Genomic DNA, 12672 nt, shown 5'->3' on the forward strand with positions numbered 1-12672 from the left:
AAGAGGTTTTAGCTAGTCAGAAATTTATTCAGAAAGCGAAATATTGAATGTATGTGAGGGGACATTTGAAGAGTTTGAATTTTGTTCAATGGACCATACATATACGAGCCAGCCAAACACAGCGAGAAAACCAGCGCTGACTCCAGTCGCCATCAAGTTGCCAACTCCTGACATTCCAAAACCTTTGAGAGAAACTGAGACTATTTGCATTTCTCCTTCTGGCTCTTTTTATAGTTCAACTTATTGTTCTCTTTTTCACCTTTTCACACAGCGGAATGAAGGCCAGTTGAGCAAGTGGAACAAGTAATTTTATTGATAGTGGAAGGCACCGATTTCAGAAGCACCGTTTCTTCTCACAACTTTTCCATTAAGTACGATTAAAAAGACAACTGAAAAAGCATAATGTTAACAAATGTTGTTCCAGGCAAAGACAATTAATTTCATTAATAATGTTTGATATGAAAACAAAAAAAAATCATCACTCAGGGACAACGGATGCAAATTAGCCATTGGCTATAATCTGGCATATTTACAGGAAACAGTTTGATTAATATGCACAGTCCCTGTATAATTTCGAAAATAAAAACAAATACAAAAACGCAGACACAATGGTTCTTCTGGCACGGATCACACGCTTAATGTCAATAAAAAAGCTTTGCAAAATTCAATATCATATTTTATTTAAAATCACATTTATATCTTACCACAAAGAGTCAGTTCCTTCAGTTTTTTGTTTTCTTTTTTTTAAGCTTCAAGGATCGCTGCTTTTCTCACCAGCACAATTGTGACTCTCCGCATGCTGTTTAGTGGAGAATTTTTGAGCACAAACGCTGCAACTGAATGGCTTGTCTCCTCTGTGTGTTCTTGTGTGGTTTCGTAAATGCGACTTTTGAGAGAAACTTTTTCCACAAACTGAGCAGGAAAAAGGTTTTTCACCACTGTGTATTCTTGTGTGACTTGTTAAACTTGATTTTAGAGAAAAGTTTTTACCACAAACCAAGCAGGAAAATGTTTTTTCTCCAGTGTGTGTTCTTGTGTGGCGTGTTAAACCTTCCTTTTGAGAGAAGCATTTTCCACAAACTGAGCAAGAAAAAGATTTTTCACCACTGTGTGTTCTTGTGTGAATTATTAAATGAGACTTTCGAGAGAAAGTCTTGCCACAAACTGAGCAGGAAAAAGGTTTTTCATCACTGTGTGTTCTTCTATGGTTTGTTAAAGTTGAATTTTGAGAGAAGCTTTTGCCACAAACTGAGCAGGAAAAAGGTTTTTCGCCACTGTGCTTTCTTGTGTGACTTGTTAAATTTGATTTTAGAGAAAAGTTTTTACCACAAACCAAGCAGGAAAATGGTTTTTCTCCAGTGTGTGTTCTTGTGTGAATTATCAAATGAGACTTTCGAGAGCAACTCTTGCCACAAACTGAGCAGGAAAAAGGGTTTTCTCCACTGTGAGTTCTTGTGTGGTATTTTAAACTTGATTTTAGATCAAAGCTTTTTCCACAAACCAAGCAGGAAAATGTTTTTTCTCCAGTGTGTGTTCTTGTGTGAGTTATTAAATGAGACTTTCGAGAGCATCTCTTGCCACAAACTGAGCAGGAAAAAGGTTTTTCTCCACTGTGAGTTCTTGTGTGGATTGTTAAATCAAACTTTTGAGAGAAGCTTTTGCCACAAACTGGGCAAGAAAAAGGTTTTTCACCACTGTGTGTTCTTGTGTGGCTTGTTAAATTTGCCTTATGAGAGAAGCATTTTCCACAAACTGAGCAGGAAAAAGATTTTTCACCACTGTGTGTTCTTGTGTGGATTGTTAATTGAAACTTTCCAGAGAAACTCTTGCCACAAACTGAGCAGGAAAATGGTTTTTCTCCAGTGTGTGTTCTTGTGTGAATTATTAAATGAGACTTTTGAGAGAATCCTTGGCCACAAACTGAGCAGGAAAAAGGGTTTTCTCCAGTGTGTGTGCCTGTGTGGCATTTTAAACTTGATTTTCGAGAAAAGCTTTTACCACAAACCAAGCAGGAAAATGGTTTTTCTCCAGTGTGTGTTCTTGTGTGAATTATTAAATGAGACTTTCGAGAGAATCCTTGGCCACAAACTGAGCAGGAAAAAGGGTTTTCTCCAGTGTGTGTTCTTGTGTGGTATTTTAAACTTGATTTTAGAGAAAAGCTTTTACCACAAACCAAGCAGGAAAATGTTTTTTCTCCAGTGTGTGCTCTTGTGTGGCTTGTTAAATTTGCCTTATGAGAGAAGCATTTTCCACAAACTGAGCAGGAAAAAGGTTTTTCTCCAGTGTGTGTTCTTGTGTGCGTTTTTAAACTTGACTTTTGAGAGAAACTCTTGCCACAAACTGAGCAGGAAAAAGGTTTTTCTCCATTGTGTGTTCTTGTGTGACAAGTTAAATTTGACTTTACAGAGAAGCGTCTACCACAAACTGAGCAGGAAAAAGGTTTTTCTCCACTGTGTATTCTTTTGTGTGCTATTAACCTTGCCTTTTCAGAGAAACCTTTTCCGCAAAATGAGCAGGAAAAATGTTTATCTCCACTGTGTGTTCTTGTGTGCCTTACAAAATGAGACTTTCGAGAGAAGCTTTTGCCACAAACCGAGCAGGAAAAAGGGTTTTCACCACTGTGTGTTTTTCTGTGCCCTTTTAAAGACAGCTTTGAAGTGAATGAGTCAGTGTGACATGCCCTTTCACCTTTGGCTTGCCCACCGTCAATGTCATCATCGTCATGAGCGTCTAATGTGTCCTCATTATGTACTTGTGATGGCCCCCAGTGGTCTTCATCACCTTCTGTTGTCACGTGATGACTTGAGCTGCTGCTTGGAGGCTCCGCCCCTCTGTTGTCCTCACTCACATTCTTTTTTTCATCTTCAGTCTTTATAGGGACAACATTCACTGGTGACTTGTTGATCTCCTCCTCCTCCTCCTTTTTGATGTGAGTCAAATCTGGCTCCTCTTTCACAGAACAGAGATCGTTTTCACAGACGTCTGCAGGACACAAAAAGACAAATTTGGTTTGGTCAAGTCAAATCTCAGGCGGCGACTTTGTCTTATTTTCTACCGTGCTACCTTGACTTGTGCCTGCCGCACACGGAGCAATGCGTGCGACCCCGATTTGGACCGGACCATGGGGGCATTTCACAAAATTACGTCCTACGATGTAAACCGCCCTTTAGCAGCACAACTGTGATAAACGAGCATTTAAAAAGGAAGCACGTTGCGGTTGATGCCCGATTTCATTCCTGAATTAGTCACAGACGTTTCTGGAAGCGAGCTGAAGTTCGCACACACAGGCTATTGTGTGCGTCTGATGGAACACCTGTTGTGGAACCCTAATTTATTAATGGGGGCCACTGGGGGCCATCGCAACATAATGACATTGATAGAAAAGAAATCCTTCAAGTGAAATATGTTTACAAGTATTTCTGTTAGGTTCCCCGGTCGGCGAGGAGGGGGTGGACCCAAAATGCGAGGAAGCCGGGATTAGGGTAACTTAAAGGGAATTTATTCAACAAAACGAAACCAAAAGGCAACAAGGTACTAGGGACAAAATAACAAAACAATGAGGACGAACAAGGGCGCAACAGGACAGAACCTCTCTCCCCCTCTCTCGCCCCTCTCTCTCTCCACAGGCTCCAGTTCCCAGCCTCATCAGACAACCACCACTTCCTCCTGCTCAGCCTTGTTCCTCACAACATCTCAGGTGAAGAACCAGCTGAGGAAGATGAAGGCGAGGAAGGCGGCAGGCCCAGATGGGATCAGCTCCCAGCTCCTCAAATCCTGCGCAGACCAGCTGTGTGGAATCGTCCAGCACATGTTCAACCTGAGCTTGAAGCTGGGCAGAGTCCCCCAGCTGTGGAAAACATCCTGCCTGGTTCCGGTTCCAAAGACACCCCATCCGAAGGAGCTCAACAACTTCAGACCAGTGGCGCTGACGTCTCATCTGATGAAGACCCTGGAGAGACTGGTCCTCGTCCATCTGCGCCCCCTGGTCAGCTCCTCAATGGACCCACTCCAGTTTGCATACCAGCCTGGCATCAGTGTGGATGATGCCATCATCTACCTGCTCCACACCTCACTCTTCCACCTGGAGAAGGCGGGGGGCACGGTGAGGATCATGTTCTTTGATTTCTCAAGTGCTTTCAACACCATCCAGCCCGCCTTATTGGGAGACAAGCTGGAGCAGGCGGGAGTGGCCCACCACCTCATCACATGGATTCACAACTACCTCACAAACCGGCCACAGTACGTGAGAACACAGGACTGTGTGTCTGACGTGCTCCTCTGTAGCACGGGAGCGCCGCAGGGAACTGTGCTGGCTCCCTTCCTGTTCACCCTCTACACCTCGGACTACAAATACAATTCCACAACCTGTCACCTGCAGAAGTTCTCTGATGACTCTGCGATTGTCGGCCTCATCACTGACGATGACGATCGGGAGTACAGAGGGGTTACGCAGGGGTTCGTGGACTGGTGTCAGCAGAACCGCCTCCAAATCAACGCTGGGAAATCCAAAGAGCTGGTGGTGGATTTCCGCAAGCGTAGGCACTCTCCACCTGCACCAGTGAATATCCAGGGAACAGACGTTGAGAGGGTCTCAACTTACAAGTACCTGGGTGTTCATCTGAACAATAAACTGGACTGGAGCGACAACACAGACGCTCTCTATAGGAAGGGTCAGAGCAGACTCTTCCTACTCAGGCGGCTGAGGTCCTTTGGCGTTCGGGGAACACTCCTCAGGAACTTCTATGACTCGGTGGTTTCATCAGTCATCTTCTATGGAGTGGTCTCCTGGGCAGGAGGCATCTCGGGCCGAGACAAAAAGAGACTGGACAAACTGGTGAGGAGGGCCAGCTCTGTCCTGGGCTGCTCCCTGGACTCTGTGGACTCAGTGGGGGGCAGAAGGATGACGGCAAAACTGTCATCAATGCTGGACAACCCAGCCCACCCACTCAATGACACTCTGAGAACACTTTACAGCTCCTTCAGTGATAGACTTTTACACCCTCGCTGTACCAAAGAGAGATTTCGCCGCTCCTTCCTGCCTACTGCTGTCAGACTTTTTAACAAGAACATTGGGTCAGGCCTACAAACGGGAGGGCATTAGTACAATTGTGCAGTCCTAGAATGCAATATACACTACTACTTTACTTTCAGCCAAGGGTGTACTTAAACATCGACCAATGATGTATTTTGTTTACCATTACAGTATTCTTATTACTGTACTTCTATCACTGTAGTATTTCTACCATTGCAGGATGTTCACTATTGCAGTACTTTTATCCTTGCAGTACTTTTATAATTGCAGTATTCCTATCATTGCAGTACTTTTACTATTACAGTACTTTTACCATTGCAGTACTTTTATAATTACGGTATTTCCCATCATTGCGGTACTTTTACTATTACAATACTTCATCATTGCAGTATTTTTCCATCGTTGAAGTACTTCTACCATTATAGTACTTTTATCATTGCAGTATATTTTATCATTGCAGTACTTTTACCATTACAGTACTTTTATCATTGCAGTATTTTCTATCATTGCAGTACTTTCTTGTCATTTCAGTACTCTCACCATTACAGTACTTTTATCAGTGTAATATCTTTATCATTGCAGTATTTTCAATCATTCAGTAGCTTTTATCATTACAGTGTTTCCCCCTCTGTATAATGGACAGGCATTAGGAGTGTTTCCTTACACTTAGATACGTTTATACTGTGTATATTTGCATGCTTTTTATGAATGTCTGCTGCTAATGTTATACATTAACGGCTACATTACGCCGCCGACTCTGTGTGATCTATATCTTTACTCCTGTAACACCTCAAATTTCCCCATTGTGGGATTAATAAAGGACATCTTTATCTTTACCTTTATTAAGAGATAGAACTAAATGTTCCGGGGCTTGTTGGTGGAAAAGGGCATTGTGACGGTCTCCCTTTTTAAGCCCATAGTAAGCCAAAGATGCAGATGCATTCCTTGCAGCATGCGCTTCGTCACTGATGAGATCCGTGCAACCTTGGATGGATGCATTGAATGTATTTTAAATGTTTGGATGAAGTGAAACTATGCACACGTGCACAAGACAGTGCAGGGCCACCTGAGGTTCATTGACCGAGCCAGTACAAAGTTGATAAATAAGACCAATACGTACTTGATTTTTTTTTTTAAAAAACGTCATCCCTTGTGTTTCATCCACTAAAATTCATCAACCGCCATTGATCTTTTTTCCGCAGTGTGCACAGTTTTTGTCAAAAACGAGACAAGCCTTCATAAATGAATCACCCAGCCAAGATTGTCTTTGTCACTTGCGAGGAGCAGTCCACCAAAGAGAAAAGCTTTCCCGCTCCTTTGCGGCGTTTTATTGAAGCACAGCAAAGCAATTTGTATATGCAAACTCATAAAGAATGGAAAAACATGAACACTTTGACTTCATCACACCCGTCCACACGCTTCCTGTTGTTCGAACGGTTTCAGCTTACAAGACATGTTTGGGTCACACTTCTGTTCAATGCGAGCTAAACGGTTTCCAGTTAAACACGGTTCGTGCATCTGTTTTTGTGGCTTCCTGCTACAGAATTGGTGATGGAAAGAACCTCTCTGACACAGCCATTTTGGTTTGAAAAAAGATTTTATTCTCGTCACATGCTGATGTCAAAAGAAGTCTCCCCAAAAAGAAAAAAGGGAAAGGTGTCCCCTCTCTGTGGCCTTCCCTTCTTAGAGGGAATGGCCACACCGGACATGAATATTGAAGGTTTGTATTACGATTGCTGGCATTATTTTAAACACTTACGGGACAGAAGGTCAATTATTTAATTTAGCAGGTTCATATTTACTGAATATGTTTGACATTGATTAAACAAAAAGCATTTCTCAAATGAAAGTAGAAGTACAGTGCATCGATAAGATTGACTGGGATTGTAGTCATGGTGTTTACTGATGCATTCATATCCTAAATTTATATGACTTAGTTTAAATGTAAGACCTCAAACTTGCACACATCGTATTTTCATGACCCACACTCTCATTCAGAACAAACAGATTCAGTCTGCTCAGGTCAAACTGATGACAAACCAGATAGCACTTCATGGACAAATACGACAAAACACATTCTCCACATAGGCCATAGAAGATAGAAACATATCAAGTTGGGCAGGGGAGGACGTCACAGGGACGCGATCAGGAACACCAAAAATACATAATTTGATCTGTGAAAACATACAACACACAATCTGTACACTGACGAGATTACAGGGGAATGTGAGCAGGAGAGACGGAGAGACTGCCTGAGAAGGTCAGCCTTGGAACGTGGGAAGGAGCAAGGACGACCGATTCAACCTACATGACCCTTGACATAAAAAACCTCCTATAAAATGTGAGGCTGGGCTGAGATCAGCGCGACATTTTTTCGATGGTACTCGTCTGAGTACAGTTTCTCATGAGATTAAGAAAAAGCCACCCAGATATCTGTCTTTGTACTATTTCCTGAACTCCAAAAATCGAAGAAACTAAAATATCGCAACTATAATCAGCTGTTGTTGAGTCTTTATTTGACCCTATTCTTCTTGAGTACAAAAAAATAACACGCATTGGAGTAAGTTTGGCTTTCAAGATTCATTTCCTAAATGTTTCTAATTTTCTCGGTGGCTAAACTCCAACAGTGGATATAAAAATACACTACATCTGTCAGCCTAGTTTAAAAACCACAATATGTAAAATGTTAAATTAACAGTTCAAAATTTATACTGGGAAAAACATGGAGTTCACCCCCCACTATTGGTTATTCTTTGGCATTTATTGTCTGCACTGATTTTATTTGGCATAAACAAATGTTCAGCAAACTGGCAAGTAAAAGGCAATATTTAAAAATAAAACGGCAATAACCTTGAACGATTTCCCCAAACAACTTAATGTTGCGATGCATATTTTTAACGATAGAAAGTCGTTCTTGACAAAGCAAATGAGTAAGACGTGTACAAACCTGCTTCGTGTAGCACAACAGGAGGCTGCTTGTTAACTTCGCCCAGCAGTCGAAGATGTTGCTCGTTATCTTCTTTTATCCCACAAAGTTCCTCTTTGTACTTGGGTGTCGTTATTTCACACATTTTCAAATGATAATTCCAAAAAATCCGCACTCGATCTCTGCTTGGCGATGAGTCATGTGCCTCTTTTCGTTAGCGGATAGCTAGCTAACAAGCTAAGCTAACTACGCCGAAAAGCATCAACGAGATTATCGGGACACAAAGACTTAATGAATTATGTCGACGTCCTTTAGAGTAGCACTGGAAATCCTGCGAGAAAATTACAGTCAGTTCCACACTAAATCAGAAGAATTTAGCGGTGGTTGTTTTTATTTCGGTGTGGACGGATCGGTGGATGTGGTCGAGGCCCTTCGGAAGCTGCGCGCTTGCTAATGACGTCATGCTTTAAGCACGTATTTTTTAAATATATTTCTTTACCTCTGCGTTTGTTTTTTACCCCTGGCTGTTCTATTTTAATATATATTTTATATATTTTAATTCGGTTGATAAAAAAAACAACTAAATTAACGCCACATCGGCGAGTCATCTCTCGCGTCACTTCCGCCTATGCCCCGAGAAGCCGCTGCTGTTCCAGCAGTGGGACGTTCAAGTTTCTCCTACCGAACTTGCAACAATGCTGTGGTTCAATCGGGCTGCAAGATTCTATGAATATAATGTCTGCATATACTAGCAGTGCTTCTCAATTATTTCACGCCCGCCCCTACCAAGAAGAAAAAGATTCGCGCCCCCCACCACCATTTTTTTTCTGTCTTTGTATATTGATGTTAGATTGTCAATAAAATATCCCTTTAACTAAGCTAAATTGATAAGAAATACAATTTCGAAAACGATTATCGCAAGCATCTCGAAACTCAGTACTCTGTTGTCCAAATATTGATGAGATGATAAATATTTACTAATATTTGTTTATGTGATAAAACTTTATTAACATTAACAAACCAAACACAGTTATTAATACGTACAAAATATAGAAAAGACAAAAAGAAGAGCCAGGGCGATTTTAAACAAAACATCTATATAAATTACAAAGCAACAGCTTTAGTATGTATACGCGACATTTTTTTTTTTTTTTAATTTATGGTTACTATGTGGCAGTCGGAATGAACACACACAAATATCAAGTTGCACAATATCTATCAGCAGCCATGTCTGATGTGTCAAATTGGCTAGAACGTTCTCACTTACATCTTAATGTATGAAAGACTGTCTGTATGTTCTTTTCAATTAGGAGGTGTGCTGATACAAATCCTCACGTATATGTGCAAGGAACGAAAATTGAGGTTGTACAAGAGTTTAAATATCTAGGAATCATGTTGGACTCGCAGTTACAGATTAGGCAACAAATAGAAAGATTAATGAATCACATGAAACTTAATCTCTCTAACTTTAGATATATTAGGAATAATTTAACTCTCGATTCATCCAAACTATTTTTAAATGCCATAATAATGTCACATATGACTTATTGTCTAACTAGTTGGGCAATGGCATGTAAAACCACACTTAAGCCTGTTGAAATTGCATACAAACAGTCCTTGAAAATCTTGGATAAAAACCCGAACACATACCACCACTGTCAAATTCTGAAGAAATATGAACTCCTGAGCTGGGAAAACATACAAAAATATTCTGATTGTATTCTTGTGTATAAAATTCTCAATGGTTTGGCTCCACCTCCCCTAAATAAATATGTGCAGAGTCTAGAGGTGACTGTACAGTTCCATTCAGAAAAAGTACCTTTGGCCAGTCACTGTTCTCATACAGAGCATCTCACACCTGGAACACAATACCAAATGCCGTACGAGACTTACCCACTCTCACTTCCTTTGGTAAACACCTAAAAACCTGGCTTCTAGAGAATCAAGTCTGTAATCATATTTCTTCTCAGTTTACATACAGTTACATACATACATACATCTAATCTCGTTGCACACTCGAGTACAATGACAATAAAGGGATTTCTATTCTATTCTATTACCATTGAGTAGGAAACCCTCTGTTTGTAATTTATGTTTGTGAATATGTGTACTGGCCTCACAGAACCTTTCTGCTAACCAGTTAGTTAAACACCTCCACACAATCAGTCACTGACGCCAGGATGGGTTTAGACCTTCTCTTTATATGGCAGGTGTGAAACTGAAACAATAGAAATCCCTTTATTGTCATTGTACTCAAGTGTGCAACGAGACGAAACAAACACATCACAGCGGCACAGTCAGCAATGCAAATAGTTCACATCCTAATTTGCGATTTACAAACTCTACGAATTAACATCAATCAATGGTTAAATATTTGGAAAACACTTACAGGGAATGCCGTTTTCTGGACTTAAGCATCAGACACAACCTAACTGCTACTTGGCTTCGTGTATAACAGACTTTGTGTGAGCAGGGAGCGCTTGTTCTCGCGCTGACTTTTGACACTCTCTTAAAGGGACAGTGCACCACCAAACTGGGACTGAAAGGGGGATGGCATGCAACAGTCTCTTAACTATAAACAATTGAAAAAATAATAACGGCCAAAACACTCCCCGTCTGGTATCTTAAGGATACCACATAACTTAAGTACCACCCGAACATAGCAAGACCATCTCTGAAATTGGTCGAAAATAGTTTCTAACAGTCTCTTGGGAAGCAACTTCAACTTCAGCCTTCCGGATGATCCCATCTTCACTGGGAACAGTCTTTATTATTACGCCCATTGGCCACTCATGTCTTCTTGTTTGTTTATCCTTGAGAAGAATAACATCTTCTTCCTTAATGTTGGTTGTTTTGTGATGCCATTTCTGCCTAGACTGGAGGCAGCTCAAATATTCCTTACGCCACCTGCTCCAAAAGTTGTCCGCAAGGAACTGAACACGTTTCCAATGGCTTTTCAACATGTCCTTCTCGCCGACGTTATCACAGCTGCCTGCGTTTTTTGTGTCAGCAGCATCGCAGGTGACAAGATGTGAGGATTTTCTGGGTCTGACGATACTGGCAACAAAGGGCGTGCATTTATGATGGCCATTACTTCTGCAAGAAATGTAGTTAGGATTTCATGAGTCAGTTGCACATGGTCAGCCTGCATGAGCATGTTGTCAAGTATTGTCAGGTATCGCCTTGCGGCGATGAGGAGGTGGACCCAAGAAGCGAGGAAGCCGGGGTAGGTGAAACTTAAAAGGGGATTTATTGAAGCTCAGCAGGGATAAACAACGGGGCGTGGACAAATAAACAACAAAAGGCAACTAAACGAGACTTAACTGGAACGAGGACAAGGAACAAAAACGAGACGGGAACGAACAAGGCGGACAGGGAACGATGACAAGAGCAATACGGGAACAGGGCGTGGTCGTGACAGTCCAAGGTAGCGAGATACACGGGAAATGCGGCAAGAAGGAACATTGACCCGACACTGCGTTGTCGGTCTGGAAGGTTTAAATAGTCCGGGTACTTAGGGGAGCAGATGGGAAGCAGGTGCGTGATGATGAACTGGGAACAGGTGCGTGATGATGAACTGGGAACAGGTGCGTGGCTGGTGAGAACGAAAACAATAACAAAAGCACATGGCAGGAAGGAGGGAAGAAAACAATAACACAAACACTGACATGCCCGACGCGGGTCATGACAGTACCCGCCCTCAAGGGACGGATTCCAGACGTCCCCAAGACTAACAAAAAGAAAAAAAACCATGTCCCAAAAACAAGGGTGGGCGGAAGGGGTCGGGAGGTGGGTCAACGACCCGTGATCGAGGCCGGTCTGGCGGATGCCCGGGGGGCCAGACCAGCGAGTCCTTTCGTGGCCCTTCAGGGGGCCGTGCGGGTGGCCAGACCAGTGCGTCCCGATGGGGCCATTCAGGCGGACGTCCGGGACGACCCGAACGCCACCGGGAGTCCGCTGATGGGGCTGAGACGAGGGGCGGCGGCGGGACGCTGGGTGCTGCAGAGGACGGAGCTTGGACCGGCGTTGAGGCGGGCGCAGCCGAGGCAGGAACTTGGAGCGAAGGCGGGACGTCGGACGCCGCCGAGACGGAGACGAGGCACGGTGGAACGCCGGACCCCGCCGGAGCCGGGACGAGACGCGGCGGTGGGACGTCGACCGCCGTCGAGGCAGGCACTTGGGGCGGCGGCCGGTCGTCGAACCCCGCCGAGACAGGAACGTGGAGCGGCGGCCGGTCGTCGAACCCCGCCGAGACAGGAACGTGGAGCGGCGGCTGGTCGTCGAACCCCGTCGGGAGAGGAACGTGGAGCGGCGGCTGGTCGTCGAACCACGCCGAGACAGGAACGGGGAGCGACGGCTGGTCGTCGAGCCCCGCCGAGACAGAGACGAGATGCGGCGGTGGTTCGTCGAGCGCCGCCGAGGCAGAGACGAGAAGCGATGGCGAGTCGTCGTCCACCACCGAGGCAGGAACCAGGAGCAGTAGCGGATCGTCAGAAGTCGCCGAGACAGAGGCGAGGAGTAGCGGTGGTTCCTCTGGCACCGCCGGGCCAGAGGCGAGGAGTGGCGGTGGTTCCTCTGGCACCGCCGGGCCAAAGGCGAGAGGCGACGGCGGGTCGTCGTTCACTGCCGAAGTAGGGAACTGGAGCGCCTGCGGATCGTCGAGCACCGCCGAAACAGGAGCTTGGGGTGACGGCGGATCGTCGAGCACCGCCGA

The 12672-nt window shown here is 43.9% G+C and overlaps 1 protein-coding gene across 1 annotated transcript; it reads right to left on the reverse strand.

Moving 5' to 3' along the window:
* Nucleotides 1–351: 351 nt before the first annotated feature.
* LOC148341713 (uncharacterized) lies at nt 352–8381 on the reverse strand. Its single transcript, XM_088289106.1, has 2 exons — nt 7980–8381; nt 352–2982 (listed from the first exon to the last, which is right to left on the reverse strand). The coding sequence occupies exons 1-2, from the start codon at nt 8101–8103 to the stop codon at nt 752–754; spliced, it is 2355 nt and encodes a 784-aa protein (XP_088145232.1). The 5' UTR covers nt 8104–8381; the 3' UTR covers nt 352–751.
* Between the last annotated feature and the right edge of the window lie 4291 nt (nt 8382–12672).

This window comes from Idiotropiscis lumnitzeri, chromosome 2 (genome assembly GCF_059441095.1).
Source record: "Idiotropiscis lumnitzeri isolate Australia: NSW breed Sydney's pygmy pipehorse chromosome 2, RoL_Ilum_1.0, whole genome shotgun sequence".
Taxonomy (NCBI): Eukaryota; Metazoa; Chordata; class Actinopteri; order Syngnathiformes; family Syngnathidae; genus Idiotropiscis; species Idiotropiscis lumnitzeri.